This window comes from Balaenoptera physalus (assembly GCF_965194825.1).
Source record: "Balaenoptera physalus genome assembly, chromosome: 8".
In the NCBI taxonomy this organism is placed as follows: domain Eukaryota; kingdom Metazoa; phylum Chordata; class Mammalia; order Artiodactyla; family Balaenopteridae; genus Balaenoptera; species Balaenoptera physalus.
In genome coordinates, this window is record NC_138887.1 from 51,832,399 (window position 1) to 51,851,480 (window position 19,082).

At 37.7% G+C, this 19,082-nt stretch overlaps 2 protein-coding genes across 2 annotated transcripts in view; one reads left to right on the forward strand and one right to left on the reverse strand.

The window, feature by feature from the left end:
• FERD3L (Fer3 like bHLH transcription factor) overlaps positions 1-19,082 on the forward strand; it is a 450,573-nt gene that overhangs the window by 173,932 nt on the left and 257,559 nt on the right. The window lies entirely within an intron of this gene.
• HDAC9 (histone deacetylase 9) overlaps positions 1-19,082 on the reverse strand; it is a 999,599-nt gene that overhangs the window by 32,037 nt on the left and 948,480 nt on the right. The window contains exon 25 of the mRNA XM_082472710.1: positions 18,977-19,061. Coding sequence (XP_082328836.1) covers positions 18,977-19,061 — 85 coding nt within the window. The remainder of the gene's footprint in view (positions 1-18,976; positions 19,062-19,082) is intronic.

Here is a 19,082-nt window from a genome sequence, read left to right on the forward strand (position 1 = left end):
GATTAGGTAATTTTTCATTCATGTTGGGGCAATTTTGAGGCTAAAATGGGGCTAAGAATTATATGTTATAGAACTATTTACTTATTAGTTGACAAATTATATCAGTGGGCCTATAAAATAGTACTATTCAAAAAATGTCACAACTAATTATTATTCATTCTAAAATATAGAAATAGCACAACTCATGTATGCCAAAGCATAGTAACCAGCTTTCAAAATATTATCTAGACATTAGAAAATGACAAACTATTATGATTTTTCATAAACGTTCACGTGTTAATCAGTTTTGTGGTCATATATCTCACTGACAGAGTATCACCGGTATTTTTTGTTTCAACGTGGTCTGAAAATTTTAGACTCTTTCATAAAGTTGCCTGAAATCTTCTTCAAAGCAGAATTTTAGAGTTAATAAATTTTAAATTGTGGCGTCTTTAATTTACTCTTCTTGAGAGACTATAATATTTTTGGTTGACAAATACTGTCTCTACAAGTGCACTGCTATCTGGTAAGCTCAGAGCAATATCCGCTAAATGTGAAATATTTTCACTTCTAATTTTCAAAATATTGAAATGAGTATTTCATACCAAATATTTTCATGACTACTGTCTTGTTCCTCCTTTCAGAGTACCTTTGGCAAATATTCTATGTAAGCTGAACTTATCAAAAAAGTTTTCTCCGTTTATAACTTCAAATTTTATTTACCAAATTTAGATGCTGCAAAATCATACGACTTCTTAAATTTCATTATATTCCAGAACAGAATATAAATTTATCCAGCTAAGAATAGTTTTATCAATGATTCTATCAACAAATATATATCTTTGAAAGCCTAGTTACAGATTTTCAAAATCAAATCTTGTACATGGTTTGAGTTCTTATCCTTCAGTTTGTTCATTTATTCCTTTGCTTTTATAGGGATCAATTTAAATGTTTTCCTTTTTGCAAATACTATTTCCTGTAATTGCAATCCTTTAAAAGTTCCAAAGGTTATATTTTTGCTTCATTTCATGACTATTTTTTTATCAGCTTCATTGAGGTATAGTGTATACAGTCAATAAAATTTACCAACTTTAAGGGCAGGTTATGATAACCACTAAAACAATCAAAATATGTAATACTTTCTTCAACCCAAAAAGTTACTTTTGGCCCTTTGGAGTTAATTTCTTACCCTCCTTCTTAGCCCCTGACAACCACTAAAATTCTGCCACAGCACAACTTTTGCCTTTTCTAGAATTTCATAGAAATGGAACCATATACTATGTAGTCTTTAATATCTTTCACTTAACATAATACTTTTTTTTTTTTTTTATGGCTGTGTTGGGTCTTCGTTTCTGTGCGAGGGCTTTCTCTAGTTGCAGCAAGTGGGGGCCACTCTTCATCACGGTGCGCGGGCCTCTCACTATCGCGGCCTCTCTTGTTGCGGAGCACAGGCTCCAGATGCACAGGCTCAGTAACTGTGGCTCACGGCCTCTCTTGTTGCGGAGCACAGGCTCCAGACGCGCAGGCTCGGTAATTGTGGCTCATGGGCCTAGTTGCTCCGTGGCATGTGGGATCTTCCCAGCCCAGGGCTTGAACCCATGTCCCCTGCATTGGCAGGCAGATTCTCAACCACTGTGCCACCAGGGAAGCCCAACATAATACTTTTGAGATTCAAAAGATTTCTTTATTGGCATTCCCTGGTGGTCCCGTGGTTAGGACTCCACACTTCCACTGCAGGGGGCACAGGTTTGATCCCTGGTCACGGAACTAAGATCCTGCGCTGTGCGGCCAAAACAAAAAATTTCTTTATCTTATCATTTTTTTATCCTATCAGCTCTATCTTTGTTTCTTTGAATGTAATATGCTTTTCCTTTTGTCTGGTTTCTTTGATGTTCCTCAGTGTGATTTTATTCATATTTATTCTGCTGGTGATTGACTGAATTTCTTGGATCTGTGGATCTGTAGTTTTCAGCAAATTTATGAAACATTTTCCCATTATTTCTTCAAATATTCCCCCCTTTTGTGAGACTCCACTTATAGGTATGTTGAACTGACTGATGTTGTCCAATATATAACTGATATACTTTTTTAAAGTATTCTCCTCTCTATTCTTCACTTTGGATAGTTTCTGTTCTTCAACTTCACTGTTTTTGTTTTTTTTCTTTTGTCTTCTGTAGTTTATAATCTGCCATTAATCCTTTTAGGTTACAGAATTTTTTAGTATCAAATATTTTATTTCTATCTCTAAAACTTCCATTTACATGTTCTGTTTTTCATTTTTCTCTGCATTATGTTTGCACTTTCCTGTTTACATTGGAAGTAACATTCTCATCTGTTAATTTCATCATACCTTGCATTACTGAGTCAGTTTCTGTTAACTGACTTGTCTTCTGGTTCTAGGTCATAGTTTCCTACTTCATTGTATGCCTGGTAATTTTCATTTGGATGCTTGACATTGTTAATTTGAACATTTTTGGTTGTTGAATTTTGCTGTGTTCTTTTAAAGCATTGGACTTTGGGCATGCAGTTAAATTGCTTGCAATCAGTATGAACTTTTTGAGGATGCTTGTATTCTTTGTTAAACTAACTCCAGAGCAGGCTTTAGTATAAAGTTAATTTAGCCCTATAACTAAGATGAAACCATTTTGATATCTCTACACGATGCCTTGTATATTACAAGGTCTTTCCACTCTGGCTAGTGGGAATGCAAACTATTCCCAGTTCTGTTTGAACTCCTTGAATTGTTTAACCTGCTGTTTTCCACTGGTTAGTTCCCCAGGCTAGTGGAGTTTCACCTCATGTATGGAAATGTAAGTAAGACAGTGGTTTAAGGAAACTCTTGTACAGATACCCAGAGCTCTTTCTTTGTGCAGCAACTTTATCGCAAGTATTCTGCCTCACAAATTCTAGTCACTTCAATCCCCCCAAACTCTGATCACTTCATTTTCTACTCAGAAAAACCACTACACTCTTTGAATTCTCTCTCACTATGCTGCAGCCTGGAACTTGCCTCTTATGAGTAAGCTCCAGCAATTGTAGGAATCATTTTGTTTCTCTTTCCTTGTTTGTTTCCTGCTAGGCCTTCAATGCCTGCTGTCTGGTGTCCAAAAACAGAGTTCCACACTCCTACATTGTTGGTGGGAATGTAAACTGGTGCAGCCACTATGGAAAACAGTATGAAGGTTCCTCGAAAAACTAGAGTTGCCATGTGATCCAGCAATCCCACTCCTGGGCATACATTCCAACAAAGCTACAATTAAAAAAGAAACATGCACCCCTATGTTCATAGCAGCACTATTCACAATAGCCAAGACATGAAAACAACCTAAATGTCCATCAACAGATGAATGGATAAAGCAGATGTGATACATATATATAATGGAATACTACTCAACCATAAAAAAGAATGAAATAATGCCATTTTCAGCAACATGGATGGACCAAGAGATTATTATACTAACTGAAGTTAAGTCAGAAAGAGAAAGACAAATCCCATATGATATCACTTATATGTGGAATCTAAAATATGACACAAATGAACTTATCTATGAAACGGAAACAGACTCACAGATATAGAGAAGAGACTTATGGTTGCCAAGGGTGGTGGGGGGAGGAATGGATTGGGAGTTTGGGATTAGCAGATGCAAACTATTATATATAGAATGGATAAACTACAAGGTCCTACTGTATAGCAGAGGGAACTATATTCAATAGCCTGTGATAAACCACAATAGAAAGGAATATGAAAAATAATGTCTATATGTGTATAACTGAATCACTTTGCTGTAGAGCAGAAATTAACACAACATTGTAAATCAACTATATATCAATACAATAAATTTTAAAAAGTTTCATATGTGTGTTTTTCCTAGTTTACTTTTATTTCTGATCATCAGGCAATTCCTATAGTAGTTATTCCTTCATATGTGGGTTCAGAGGTCCATTTATTGAATATTTTGATTAGCGAATTCTAACTGATTAGAAAAATGTAATCAAAGTTCAGAAGACTCACTTACAAAATAGTTCAATATTACTGCAGAATAGTCATTTCAAACATTTCTAAAGTATGGTTGATAACGGGCAGCAAAGAGAGAAATTTTGTACTGCCATGCCGAACGTGTTTCTTTGTCATCAATATCGGTTGTATTTTAAGAACTTTGTATTTAATTGTATTTTACCCTGTGTTTATAAAAAATTATTTTAAATTTTGAGAACAACACCATAAACTTTCATTGATAGAATATCAAGCTTATTGGGTTTTGTTTTTAGGGATTTCAAAATACATTTTTATTAAATTTATATTTTATTATTTATAAAAAGTTAAGGAATTTGGTACTATGTAATCAATGCCAAATGCATTTGTGTTCTTTAAGATTAAGCTATGCTCCAGCAAAATTTAAATTTTCATATTAATATGAAGTCAAGATTGTATTGCCAGTGTTAGATTTTCACTGTAATTTATAACAGCATTCATAGTAATGCCCTAAGTTTTATTTTTGGCAGATTTATTTCCAAAAACTTTAATTCCATGAATTGAATGAAAAATATCAAACCATTATTTGAATTAACTGACTTTTCTGTTTGTAGCATCCTAAGGACACTGCATCTTTAACCAAGATATTCTTCTAGCGGAGTCAACAAATAACAACTATTACCTCACTTTGGAGCTGGAAGAAAAAATAACGCTTGAAATTGAAAACTCATCAAAAAATTAAAATAAAAACTAAATGCATAGTCATTTTATCTAAATAAAAATCCATGCTTCATAAGTAATACCTAAATGCACCTTCTGCAACTGCACTTGTTAAATTGTCCCCTGTGGCCTTAGTTTTTATTTTTGTTTTGTTTTTAATAATGACTACATTTTAAAGTAGATACTACTACTGATTCAACATCATTGTGTCTTCAGTGTTCATGTCACTCATGGTATCACTATATCCCCATGATGAAAGATCAATACTGATAAACATTTTGTGCAAAGTTACATGTTCATTATCAGCTTTCTTGGGAAACAACAATTGAGCACTAAATTCTGCTCCCTCTCTATTTCTTGAACACATTTTATCCATTCCTAACCTCTGATTCCCCATGTTCCTCCCAACCACACCTTCTGACAGCTTGGTGGCTTCATGCATGTCACAAGCTGTGGCTACAGCATACCTATTTGGTGCATCAGGTGGCAGAAACGTTGAATATCTCTCCCTCCATCTCCCAGGCCAGAAATTTAGGTGTCCTTTACAACTGGTGTTTTGGTTGATGTCTGGTATTTTAAAATCCCATCCAGAAACCACTTGTTTCAGATTTTTCCTTTTTCAGAAACCAAATTGGTCCCACACCCTTTTTTTGGTAAATAAAGTTTCATTGAAAACAGCCATGTTCATTACACACTGGCTATGGCCGCTTCCTTGCTACAATGGAAGAGTTAGGCAGTTGAAACACAAAGCCTCATATAATTACTGTCTAGCACTGTACGGAAAAAAATTTGCTGACCTCTGGTTCAAAGCAAGGAGGTAGAGAGACGAATATGCCTTATTTTGTAAAAGATCACTCTGGCAGCATGTTAGAGAAACAAAAATAGAGAAACCAAAATTGGATGTGGGAGACCACTTTGTAGCATATAGAAATGGTACAGTAGAAAGATGATGGAAGCCTGATTTGGGACAGTGGCCATGGGAACAGAAATAATTGGTTGGATAAATGAAATGTTTAAGGAGTACAACAAACAGGATGGGGTAATGGATTGGATGTAGACAGAAATGGAAAGAACAACAAGAAGGGTAACTCCTAGATTCCTCTCTAGCAAAACTGGAAGGATAGTGGTGCCATTTACTTGGACCAATAAACCTGGAAGAGGTTGAGGTTTGGGGCAAAAATAATGACTGGCTTTGGGCATGCTGACTAGATGTGCCTTTGCGACATCTAGGGGAAGATGCTGAGCTAGAAGTTTAGGAAATATCTGGAACTCAGGTCTGCGGTCTGAGCTGAAGATAGAAATTTTGGAGTTATTCACGTAGAGGTGACTATGAAGCTATGGTCTGTGACAAAAACAATGATAAGTAAAATGATAAGAAATTTATTAATTGCCTATGATATGCCTATGAAAATGTGCTCTATATGTAATTTCATATAATTTCAACACCACCTTGTAAGATAATCTCATTTTCCTTATTTTACAGTTGAGAAAACTGAAGTAAAGAGGGTTGAAATCACTTATCCATATTATATACTTAAGAAAAGAATATGTAGGGTGAAAAGCATTTAGGTAGAGGATGATGGGCCCACTAAGCAGAGATTCTGCATTTAATGCTGCAGCTAGAAGAGTTAAGAAGGGTTCTAACTTCAGTTGTTTGGTTGGGTAAAACATGGACCAAAAGGTGGCCCACAGGAAGTGATTTAGAAACGTCAGACCTACCTTGGTTTAATGAAGAGGAAGAGATTCAAAGACTTTGGGAGATTGGAATGTTAGACTGTATTTGTCTGAAGCCAAGTCAAAAGGACATAGGAGCGCCAGCCTGAAAGAGCTCTGAATAATCAGAGCTTGAACAATTTCAACAACAAAATAAATAATGATAGTATTGGATTATAACCCATAGAATAAATATACATGAGTCCATACTGACATAAATATTATAATGAATAAGTTAGTAAATGGAAGAGAAAGGGCAGTTCCTCATTACAGATAACTTCCAAGTAAGAGATGTAGACAGAGTAAAGAAAATAGAAAATCGGCATTGGAACACCAGAGTAATAATTTTTGCAGGCAAGATCTACTGAAGGCTGCTAAAATTAATGGGCAAAAGTTTGAGGAGAAACAGTATATTTGCATAATCTCAAAGTATCTTCCCCACATATTTATTAATTCCAAAGGGAAATATTCTAACTTTATACTGAAGATTGCCTTAATCAAGTGATCCAGGTTAACCTTACCAAAAATAAAACATATTGACGTTATGTGCTGCAGATCTGATGCACTAAGAACGATACTGCATCACTGCTGTGGTAATCCTGCCAAAAATGCATATCCTCAATCTAATTATGAGGAAACATTAGAGAAACCCACGCTGAGAGACATTTTTCAAAATAACTGACCAGTACTCTTCAAAAGTGTCAAGGTCATAAAAGGCACAGAAAGACTGAAGAACTGTTGTAGTTGAGAGGAGACTGAGACATGACAACTAAATGCAATGTGTTGATTATAGACTGAATTCTGGAACAGAATAAGGAAATTAGTGAAAAAACTGGTAGAATCCAATGAAAGTCTGTAGTTAACAGTACTGTATGACTATTAATTTCTTAGTTTCTCTAATTGTGCTATGGTTTTGCAAGATGTCAACTTAAGGGAAGCCAGGGGAAGGTTATATGAGAATTCTATAGTGTATTATATTTGCAAGTTTTCTCTAAACTTAAAATTATTTCAAAATAAAGTTCAATAAAATCACTTTTTAAATCTGGCAGTAGAAATGCCACTGGTGACCACAGTGAAATTGCAACCAGAATAGAGTGGTTCCAATAGGGATTTCTAGCTGTGAAAATGGAGATAACTAGGTAGAAACCTTTTTCAAGAATTTGTTCCTGGACGGTTTGAGAGAAATAGGATGGTAAACTGGGGAAGGAGTGAGGTTGTTGGAGTTTGTTTTTTAAGATGAGAGATTTTAGGTTGTTTAATTGTTGATGAGAATGAACAATTCAAAGAAAGCAGTTTGGTAGCTGCAATTTACTCTAAGAAAAGTTTATTGCTGAGATTGCCAGCAAAGGTGAGACAGATGGAGGTTTGAGGAGAGTGAAATTTGAAAAAGTAGTTTGAGAGAGGCAGTGAAAATTGACCAGAGAAACACAGCAGGATTATAACGGGCCCACTTGAGTTTGGTGTTCATAAATTTACAGGAAATCAAATTGCTATGATTCATGACAATCTCAAGCGGACCTGTTTATTTACGTCCAGTGTTAGAGAAAGTTCCCTGTAGACTATATTCAGGGTTGAGATTTCATTAGACTGGTAAAGTAAAAGGGCAAGATTTTTAAGGCAGATTAAAGGTAGAAGGGCAAACAGATTTAAGTGTTATTGTTTTTAAGCTGGACATAGAAGTGAAGAAAGGAAAGGGATAATGAATTAGAAAAAAATGACAAATTAAAATAAATGAAATAAAATACAAAGTCTTAGGTGTGTGGGTCAACGATTCTATACGCGTCTGATGTATCTTTCTCTGGCAGAGATATGCCTGCTAGTACTGGTTTATAATTCGTTTTTTTCGGGTCTGCTAAGACAGTAACAGATGGTCATCTGCTCTCCAGGTTCCTATTATTTCCTTTTGCATTCTTCATCCCTATGAGTGTATGTCTTAAAAACAAAACAAAACAAAGCAAAACAAAACAACAGAAAAAGATCCTCTTAATTTTTAGTGGAGTTTTATGGAGGAGTGAAAGTAAATGAATATTTAAAATCTATTATCATTACTTGAAATTATGACCCTCCACCATTTTAACCCCACAAACAAGGTTTATTATTCTCTGTTTCTCTTTTCTGCTGACTTTCCCTAGTGGCTTGTGTCCTCCTGCATTTTATTTTATTCATTTATTTAAATATGTATGTATTTATTTACGTGAGCTCGTATTTTGTTGAATTTGATCTCTGCATATACTGAGGGTCTGAATTAGGGATACTTCCTCCAGAAAGGAACTGTATTTGCTTCCTCCAGAATTGAGGAGGAAGACAAAACCTCTTTAGTATCTATCAAATTCATATCCCTAACTCTGATGCAGACTTTAGGCTTTTTTGTGCAGTTATAGCACTGATGTCATCATTTGCCCCAGGGATACTCTCCCATTTTGTGTTACTTATTGATTACTGCTCACTCCCTATTAAATTTCAGCTTATGTTTTCTTCTTCCCTCATATTCCCTTATGTTCTAGGAAGCCCACTAATGGATTAAAATAGTCTGTTTTAACGTATGCAGAAGCTATTTAGGAGAGGTCTATTCTAGTGTCTATCCTGGGATACTTGGGAACAGGAAGTCTGGTGGAACTCTGTTCTTATCTGTAAAATGAAGTGGGAACAGGAAGGTCATATGCTTTAACAGAAGGAAAGTGGGCTTTGAAAGCATAGCCAGACCAGGGTTCAAATGTTGGTTTTAGTGCTATTAGTTGACAGACTTCCAACAAGTGATCTAAACTTGTTAAGCCTCAATTTATTCATGAACAAGATGAGGAAACTAATTATGCATTGCAGAATTGTGTGAGGACTAGAGATTATATATACATATATACTTTATATATACATATACATATATATAATCTATGTTTGTGCGTGTGTGTGTTTAATGTATATATAAATACCTAACGAATGATCTTCCCCAAACTTGACCTTCGAGCACACCGTAATGGCATTGCATGTGTGTGAAGTGCATCTGGGTGCTGACAGCTGAGTATAATCAGAAAGCATTTCTGTCCTTAAAGAGTTTTCAGTCCTAGAAAGATGCACAGTTTTATTTAGACTCTTGGTTTGATTAGTTTTGCCTTAGTAGAAACAGGAGTGAAGGAAAACTCGTAATTACAGATGTAGTTGGAATTAAAAAAAAAATCCAGACAAGTTAAGTCTCTAAGCAGATGGCAGGTTTTCCTTTTAATTCTGGTATATTCTAGTATTAGTGCTCCAGCAAACAATAATCAGAGTCTCAACATTTCAAGAGAATGGTTAATTAGAAGTTCAAAATCAACTTTCAAAAAGCCATGTGTACAAGGTTGACCTGGCTCTGATACAAGCAAGGGTTGGCGGGGTTAATAGTGGGAAAATGTCTAACGCTGCTTTTCTTCAATGAAGGTCGGCCTGGCCCAGGGCTGCAACGTCAAGGCCTCTGTCTAAAGCCAAAAAATCTATGACAAATAGCAGCTCACACCTGACAACAGTCAGGGTTTTAAACTCAGCAGGGCAGGGATTTGAAATTCTGCCAATCCTTGCATTTTTTTGTGATTAGATGTATTTTGCAAGTTTACAAGGGACTCCAGAGTGGATTCATAGCTCCATGGCTCCCTGCAATTTGGCACTGCCCTTCCAGAACTGACTGAGGCTAAACCTCAATTAACCAGAATGTCCAAAACTCTAAATCTTCAATTTAACTGATTTCCCCCCTAAACCTGTCACTTTTGGATGAAATAGAAAAAAGTGCATACAAAAAATTGCAAAAGGAATGAATTTCTTTGTGAGCTAGAATAACATAATGGCAAACACCACAGACTCCGGAGCTAGAATGCCTGGTTTATGATCTTGCTTTTGTCCATTTAGTAACTATGTGTCCTTGCAAAGTATTTAACCTAGATGTGCCTCAGTTTACTTGATTGTAAAAGGGGAATGAAAATAGTACCTACCTCATAGGGTTGTTAAGTAGATTAAATGATTTAACTTATATTAATGAGTGCTTAGAACAGTGCCTGACACACTGAAAACACTCAGTAATTGTTATTTTATTATTTGCTAACAGCTTACAGGGTTTGCATTGTGTAAATAATTTCATCCAATATGCCTCCATAACTTTACTGTGGAGAAAACTGATATTTAAGATGGGTTCTCCAAATTTTAAGCCTTTCAATCAGCAGTTTCTTTTTCTTAAGTCTAATATTCATCTTTCCTTGCAAACCTTTTCTTCCTCTACTGTTCCCCATCACAGGAGGTGACATCACTACCTACTCTGTTGTCCAAGCCTGAAACTTAGAAATCATTAATCCTCTCCATGCCTATTAATTACATACCAAGCCAACTCTACTTCTGAATTAAACTGCTCACATTTGACAGTAAGTTCTGCTAAATCTCCTGTCCTTACTGCAGGCATAGTGATCTTCTGAAATGCAGGTTTGATCGTGTTCCTTCCCTGCTTGAAATAAATCATTAAATCCTTATGAGTTAAAAGCCCATTTTCAACATCGTGCATATCTCTTGTTCTTCTCCCCTGGGTCTCAAGAGGATGGAGATGGAGGAGAGAGGGAAAGACAGAGAGATAAGGAAAAAAGGTAGAAAATCAAAACAAGAAGGGACAAAAAAGAAGAAAAACTGAGTGTGGGTTAGCATTTGGGTGTGGAGTCAAGAAGCTAGAGAGTTAGTGAAATGATTTATGCAGTGCTTGTTGCCATCTGGGGAAACAATCCTTTAATCTGTGTGCATAGCCCCATGAGATCAAAATCTTGGACAGTTTCCTCACAACAAGAGATGTACACAAATTCCTTTCAGATTAGAAACAATCTGATTTTCTCCTGCATCGTCTGATGTAAATGCCCTTTCTCCTTGGGAAGGGGGTATGTAGAGGGTATTAAAGTAGTGGAAGGCGATGGCTGAGAATGATATTTCACATAAAAGAAGAAAATGACTGCCATCTTTAGAGCAAGTTTTATCTTACTTTAATAGCTTTTTTTCATTAATTACTATCCAGATCTCTTAATCACCAAGAGAACTGGATAGCACCTTCTCTGATTATCCACTCTAATACAACATCAACAGTGTCTGTATTTTATTTTTACCAGCAGTTATCTCCATTGGAAATAGAGTGGAAATGAAATCAACAAAATTAACATTCCTTTGTTTGTTTCCAACATCAGTTGTTACTTCTAAGGGTAGTTTCTGGAACAGAGGATATATAGTAGTAATAAGAGAAGCAGATTAAGGAAGAGGGGGAGAAGGAAAAGAATAACAACAAAAAGGAAGAGGAAGAAGAAGTCATTCACTCAATAACACATATAAAAACATAAATTAAGCAGAATTCTGACAAGGAGTTGGTGTCAACTATACTTGCCTTGGATCTCCCAGAGAAAATTTGATTTCATTTTTTTTTTCTCTAGAATGGGTAAAAGGTGTGCTCTGCCCATTGTAGCTGCCTGAACCATGTGGATAACTGACTACCTCGTAGTCAATTACATAGTTACATGGTGTATTCTCCTGCAATGAGATAATCATATCCCTTTTCATACTGGTCTCAAAAGTTGGATAAATTCAGAAGACCATAAATGCAATTCTCATTGTCCTAAATAATAATGTGTGTCCCGTGTGTGGGCGAGTTTTTAAAAATACAGATAAATTTAGCCATAGTGACAAATTTTATATGCAGGAGGCATGCATGTTGTTCCTCCATTGATATACAACAAGTTTGACAAAAACATATGGTGACGTTGCAATTACTGTCTCTTCCTCATTCTGGCCTATGTCACCAGTTTTCTGTGGTTGGCATAATAAGGAATTCTAAGAAGACCTCAATCTACTAAACAAGGGAAGAATTCCTAGAGTGGGAAAAAGATGAAAGTGGGAGTAAAGGGAAAAACTGCCTACTGTTCTTTTACGACTCCGCTTCTGATCTGCCATCTTGTTGCCACAGTGGCACCACCTTAGAAAATCAGTGTGGTGATATGTTATGTCATTCCTCTGGAAATTCCTTAGGAAAGTTAAGTGGCTAGCTCATCGTCACATGGCTGGTGAGGATTATACTGAAATTCATATCATTTTAAAACCCTCCACACTAGTGTTTTTCAACTTATCAGCTGCAAACCACTGGAGGGTTGCAGCAAAATTTTAAAAGAATCCTCAAATCCTTGTGTACATATATATTTTCTTGATCCACAAATCAAAAGATACTATGATTATCGTTATTATCATGCAGGAGGTCTACAAAATTGGTTGACACTTAAAAGGAGTACTCTTCTTACTAAAAAATTTAAATAAATAAAAGGAAACCATGACTATATACTTGTGGTTTTCATATTTTGAGGTTTCATAGATCAATATCAACATCATTCATTATATGTTTTTCAAACTTAAAATTACAGTCTTTCAAACTAAATAAATTTAGTTTTGTGGAAAACTCACTTCATGGTTCTTCCCTTCAAAATCAGTGAAAATGTTATCACGGGCCAGGACTAGTGTAAAACATGACATTGGGGAATCTCGCTTCTCACCGTACTATGTAGACAAAGGTAAGAGTTCAATGGACTGTGAGTTGTTAGGATGGGTTTCAGGAAAGCATATATACATATGAGGGTCCTTTATCCTACTCTGGGCTGACTTTTACCTGGCATTGCTTGTTGGTGATTACAGCTGGCCAGTCAACTCTTAGAACTGCCATCTCCAAGCTTAGCGATGGAAATGGTAGCTCACAAGCAAGTTCATGTTCTTTCTAACTTAGAAATGATTCATCATTGTGGGTTGTGAAAGAGAGTGAAGAAATGGGCTCTCATATAGATTTTGCCTGCACTGCTTAATCTCTTGTTCTCTATGAGCTAACCAAGGAGTATAACCTTAATTAAAAAGTCAATCTGGGCTAGGGAAAAAAGAGTGTGGCAAATACTGACATACTGGCTGATTCATTCATTCAACAAACATTTGCAGAGCACCTACAACGTTCCAGAACTGTGCAGAGGACAGAGCGATTAAAAACAAAGAACATCAGCAGAAACAATCTCTGCCATGAAAGCACCCAGGAAATGTACCTAATCTAGAATGGGGATGAATGGGGATTCATAGATGGCTTCCCAAAAGAGATAACATCTGAGTTAAGTCTTGAAAACTTAACAGGGATGAGACAGAAGACTTTGTTAGCAGAGTGAATAGCATGTGCAAACATGAAGCTTCTTGTCCGTACCTCCCTTTTGTTATTTCAGAGATGGTTGATCTTTGTATACACCCACCATCTGAAGATGAAACCAGACCCTGACCTGTCGGGGGCGGGGGGGGGTGTCTTTACCTGTCAGGAGAAATAGGTGCCCTGCTGTTGCCTTGTAAGGCCTTTTCTTCTCAGCTAAATAATATAAACAAGAACAGGACAACAGGGATGGTCCTGCTGCAAAATACTCACATACATGTGGCCAGGCAAAGGGCCAATGCTAATCACAGCCTCCAGCACCTGCATACCCTCAGCTGTGGGGCTCAGTTCTCAAAGAAATTCACATAAGGCCTGTCAGCACCTTGCCGTCTGCCTTGGGACAAGGATATCTAGGAACCTGCCTGAATGTTTCCCACATGCTACAAGGCCTGTTTTTCAACATTTACATACTTTTCTGATACAGTAGTCCCAAACCCTGGCACAAAAGAATCCTTCCGAACCTGGGCTAGGGGGTGAGCTGAAATTCAAACACCTCCTTAAGTTGAAAGGAGGCACCTGGTTGACACTCAGAGACATGTGAAGAGAAGGTTCCTCTGTTAAACAAAGGCTACCTTCAAGGCAGGCTTCATAAACAGGCAACCTGTGCAGTTGCAAAGGACCCCATGTTCAGAAGGGCTCTCAGGCTTGTTTCAATGCTCGGCTGGCGTCTTCTTGAAATTATTAAACATTTTTAACAAGGAAGCATTTACACATTTTCATTTTGCACTGGGATCCACAAAGTTTTAGTGAGTCCTGACTACCTTCCCCGCCAAAGGCAAAATGGGGAACCTAATCAAGGGCCTGGAGTTCTACATGAGCATGTGAAATGGAAGCGTGTTATAAAACAGAGAAAAATAAAATTGAGAGTACAATTTTATAGTTTTTAAGGAAATACAGCATTGTTTGTTAAGTCAGGTACCCACAATTTTGATTTTCCAAGCCATTATGAAGTTTGTTACTCTGAAATACCACTTTATTTTATTGCTTTATAGACTTTATACAACCCCTTTCTGTTTCTTTAACCTGGAAGAGTAGCCCCAACTAAAAACAGAACCACCATATGACCCAGCAGTCCCACTACTTGGCATATACCCTGAGAAAACCATAATTCAAAAAGAGTCATGTACCACAATGTTCATTGCAGCTCTATTTACAATAGCCAGGACATGGAACCAACCTAAGTATCCACTGACAGATGCATGGATAAAGAAGATGTGGCACATATATAAAATGGAATATTACTCAGCCATAAAAAGAAACAAAATTGAGTTATTTGTAGTGAGGTGGATGGACCTAGAGTCTGTCATACAGAGTGAAGTAAGTCAGAAAGAGAAAAACAAATACCTTATGCTAACACATATATATGGAGTATATAGAAAAAAAAATGGTTCTGAAGACGCTAGGGGCAGGACAGGAATAAAGACACAGACGTAGAGAATGGACTTGAATACACGGGGAGGGGGAAGGGTAAGCTGGGACAAAGTGAGAGAGTGGCACTGACATATATACACTACCAGATGTAAAATCGATAGCGAGTGGGAAGAAGCCACTTAGCAAACAGGGAGATCAGCTCGGTGTTTTGTGACCACCTAGAGGGGTGGGATAAGGAGGGTGGGAGGGAGGAGATCTAGGGATATGTGTATGTGTATGGCTGATTCACTTTGTTATAAAGCAGAAACTAACACATCATTGTAGAGCAATTATACTCCAGTAAAGATGTTTAAAAAAAAAAAAAAAAAAAAGAGTAGCCCCAAAGACACACAATTAAGAGAAACACATAAAAATGTACCACACAGTGGTCAAAGCCACAGTACTGAAGCACTTTCTCCGTACAGATTTTCACCCTATGTCCCAACTGGTGAGAGATCACTGTTATCCTGTGTTTATCTTCCCTTTTACAACCTCAACCCACCATTCAGTTCCTTCTCAACCACAGCTTGAGTTCTCCTTGTGGTGATGCTACTCTCAGTCTTTTTTGGTAAATAATTTTTTTTTGCATCACCAGCGCCTTGATTTTCATCAGGACTGGCTACATAATTAGCAAGGCTCAGTGCAAAATGAAATGTGGGCTCCCTGTCACAAAATACAAATTAGTGAGAATTTTAAGGCAGCAAGAGTAACAGCATTAAATCATGCGTAGGGCCCTTCTAAGTGTGGGGCCTGGGTGACTACACTGGTTGAAAGCCCATGAAGCCAGCCCGGATTCTCCCCGGCCAGAATTGGGTCAAGTACCCACTCCTTAACTAATCACTGGTAAGTGGGTTGACAAGTTTAGCCTTGGACTAAGAACGGCTCCTTTGGAGCTGGGCATAAGTTCATCTTCCCCTGAGTTGTAGTGTATCTGGTGGCAAGGATTCATGTGTGAAACCAGGCTTCTTTTGAGTAGACATGAGTAACACATAGTTACTGAGTAGCCAACAACAGTACCCACTATACCAGATACTGTATCCATGACTCAGAAGGAGGACTTCTTCTTCAGAAGCTCTCTTTGATGCAAGTTTTGGTTCCCTAGGGACTTGAAGAGTTATTCGAATCAATCCTGCTCAAATCTTCCAACTCTCAATTCCCAGGTTTCCATGCACTTCAAACCTCGTCCCTGGTGCCAACCCTGCCTGCAGGTACAAGTGGGGGTGAGAAGACACGGTTCCATCCTCTTGATGATTATCATATAATTAAGGAACCATGACCGAAAGACCATAAGACACACAAAAACTCAAATAATAGAAAAATCTTAAATAAAAATACCACTTAAAATCTACACGTTAGTGCGGAGACTTTACAGAAGTACTGGATTAACAAGCTCTGGGTGGAATCGTCAATATGAGTTTAGGAGGAAATAGATTTTTAAAAAAATTTATTTATTTTATCTTTGGCTGCATTGGGTCTTCGCTGCTGCACGTGGGCTTTCTTTAGTTGCGGCGAGCAGGGGCTACTCTTCGTTGTGGTGCACGGGCTTCTCATTGCGGTGGCTTCTCTTGTTGCGAGCACGGGCTCTAGGTGCGAGGGCGTCAGTAGTTGTGGCACACAGGCTTCAACAGTTGTGGTGCGCAGGCTCTAGAGTGCAGGCTCAGTAGTTGTGGCACACGGGCTTAGTTGTTCCGTGGCATGTGGGATCTTCCCAGACCAGGGCTCGAACCCATGTTCCCTGCCTTGGCAAGCGGATTCTTAACCACTGCACCACAAGGGAAGCCCCAGAAATAGATTTTTAAATGGGGGCAATGGTCAGTGTTGGGTGTTTGAAATGCATTTTGTAGCAAAAGACAGAGATTCACAATCCACAGGGGCAGAATTCTTATACAGCAAATTTTGATACTTCAGTGAATCCTTTTCAAGAGCCAAACAGGTTTGTTTGGCTGAAGTAGACTGTAAAAGTCACTCAAAAATGTCAGTGGTGAAAGGAAAACCATCATGCAGTGGAAAGTCATTACTGGCAAGTTAGATCCAATGCAACAGACAACAGCATGGTTTCTAAAGACATATATAAACCATGAATTTTTACACCTATGTGAAAATTGAGTCTTTTGCTTCTGTTATTTCCTTCAAAACGTTCACTCTTTCTTCATCTGGCCAAAATCCTGTTCAGACTGAGACAAGCTGGGACCTGGGACCCTTTGCTGCACTGCTGTAATGCTTGCACCTGGACACACCTCTCTTCAAGCAACAAAATACAAAGAAACTATATGGGACTAAAAATAACTGCGTGCATGCCCAGTTGGGGCAATTCTGGACAAAAGATACAAAGGGACCAAAAAACCCAAGAGCCACTTTTGAAGAGCCTGGAGCAAAAGCAGGGTACTGCGCATGCCCCCTGCACACAACACCACCTAAGGGGTGGGCAAAACACCTAAGCCACTCCTCTGGCCCGACCCCTGGACACACCCCTACCCTCAACCTCATATAAAGAGCAAGCTTACCCACCCTCCTCAGCGAGCGAGCAAACAAAGGAATCTGTTGTTTGTTCTTGCTCCCAGCTGCTGCAGCAGGGGCCCCAATAAAGCCTAGCCTGAATTTCTTGTCTGGCCTCTGATCAACTTCTATTGATTAAGGAGGCCAAGAACCCTGGTCGGTAACAAGACCTTAAGACCAAGGTCAGGCCCTATCACCGCCAAGGAGCCTTCCTCAAACCTTCCTTGAACCTTCCTCACTTTGCAGTACTTCTCCTTCTGGCTGCAAGGGACTTAAGAAAATGACTGTTTCTTGTCCATGATCTCAGTGCATGTTGTGACTTCTATTGAAATGATCTATTTTAGTGCCTCTCACTCACTGTACTGTAAACTCCCTAATGCTAGAAACTGCCTTATTCCTCTTCTGCGCCTTGCCTTGATAAGTGCTCAAGTTATCATGTATCAACATGTAATAAGTATTTAAGAATGCTTATTGAAAGTGATGTGATCATAATATACATAGGAACAATAATTTTTAATAGTCTGTGTGTATAACGGAAAAACAATACTCAGAAAAAAAAAGAATTGTATGTGTAAAAAGTAGATATTTTTTATGCTGCTGGTGACCTTAATGAAGTATTACATCAGATTGCATAAGCACCAGATGAACGGATAACATAGAACCCCAGTCACAACCATATCTCCAAATTACTACCGAGCAAGCAAAGACAAGGACTCAGAGATAGATGGAAGGTGGCTTCGCCAGCGGTGTTAAAAAATGCTTCTACAAAAGAGTAGCAAAGCTAAGGGTTTTCTGATCCTCCTTCACACTTAATTTTGCCATTCGGTTTTCCCATTCATGCTGACTTTCATGTCAATTTGTGCTTGCTTTCAGTGTGTGTGTGTGTGTGTGTGTGTGTGTGTGTGTGCACGCACACACCCATGCATGTTATCATCTAAAAAAGAATAATTCCTGAGAAAGTAACAGTGATGTGAAAGGAACTGGGATGGTAAAAAAGTCTCTGACTTTTCCTTTTTGTTCAGTTGGATTTTCTAGCAGGCATTCTCGTGAACTTTTTCCTCTGTTGACAAACTTAAAACCAGTAAATGACTGGTGAATTCCAACATCACTAGGAGATAACTTACCTCAGTTAAGATTGGACAATATAATCACAATTTCTATGTTAATTTCATAGCTCTGAGTAGATACTTAGTGGCAGTAATGGAAAAATATCCAAACACTTTTGGAAAATATGAGAAAAACAAGGTTCTAAATCCAGAGTCTCTGAATTTCGTTATCAGTGTGAGATAAGATTGCCACATTAACAGCAAGGCAACAACACATTTAGGTATGAATACATAATATGTGGAAATTATAATTACTTTAAATATATTCCTTATATTTGAGAAGCTCAAATATATTTTTCATGTGCTCTAATTCTCAATATAAGCTTAATTAGTACACCTTATGAGAAATATTAAAAAAATTTAAAGACATACTTTGAATTTCAATGATCTTCTGTAAAGAAATAATGGCATTCATATTCGGAGTTTGTTGGAGAATATCTTCTGCAAGTGGCTCCAGCTGCAAGAATGGTAAATAATG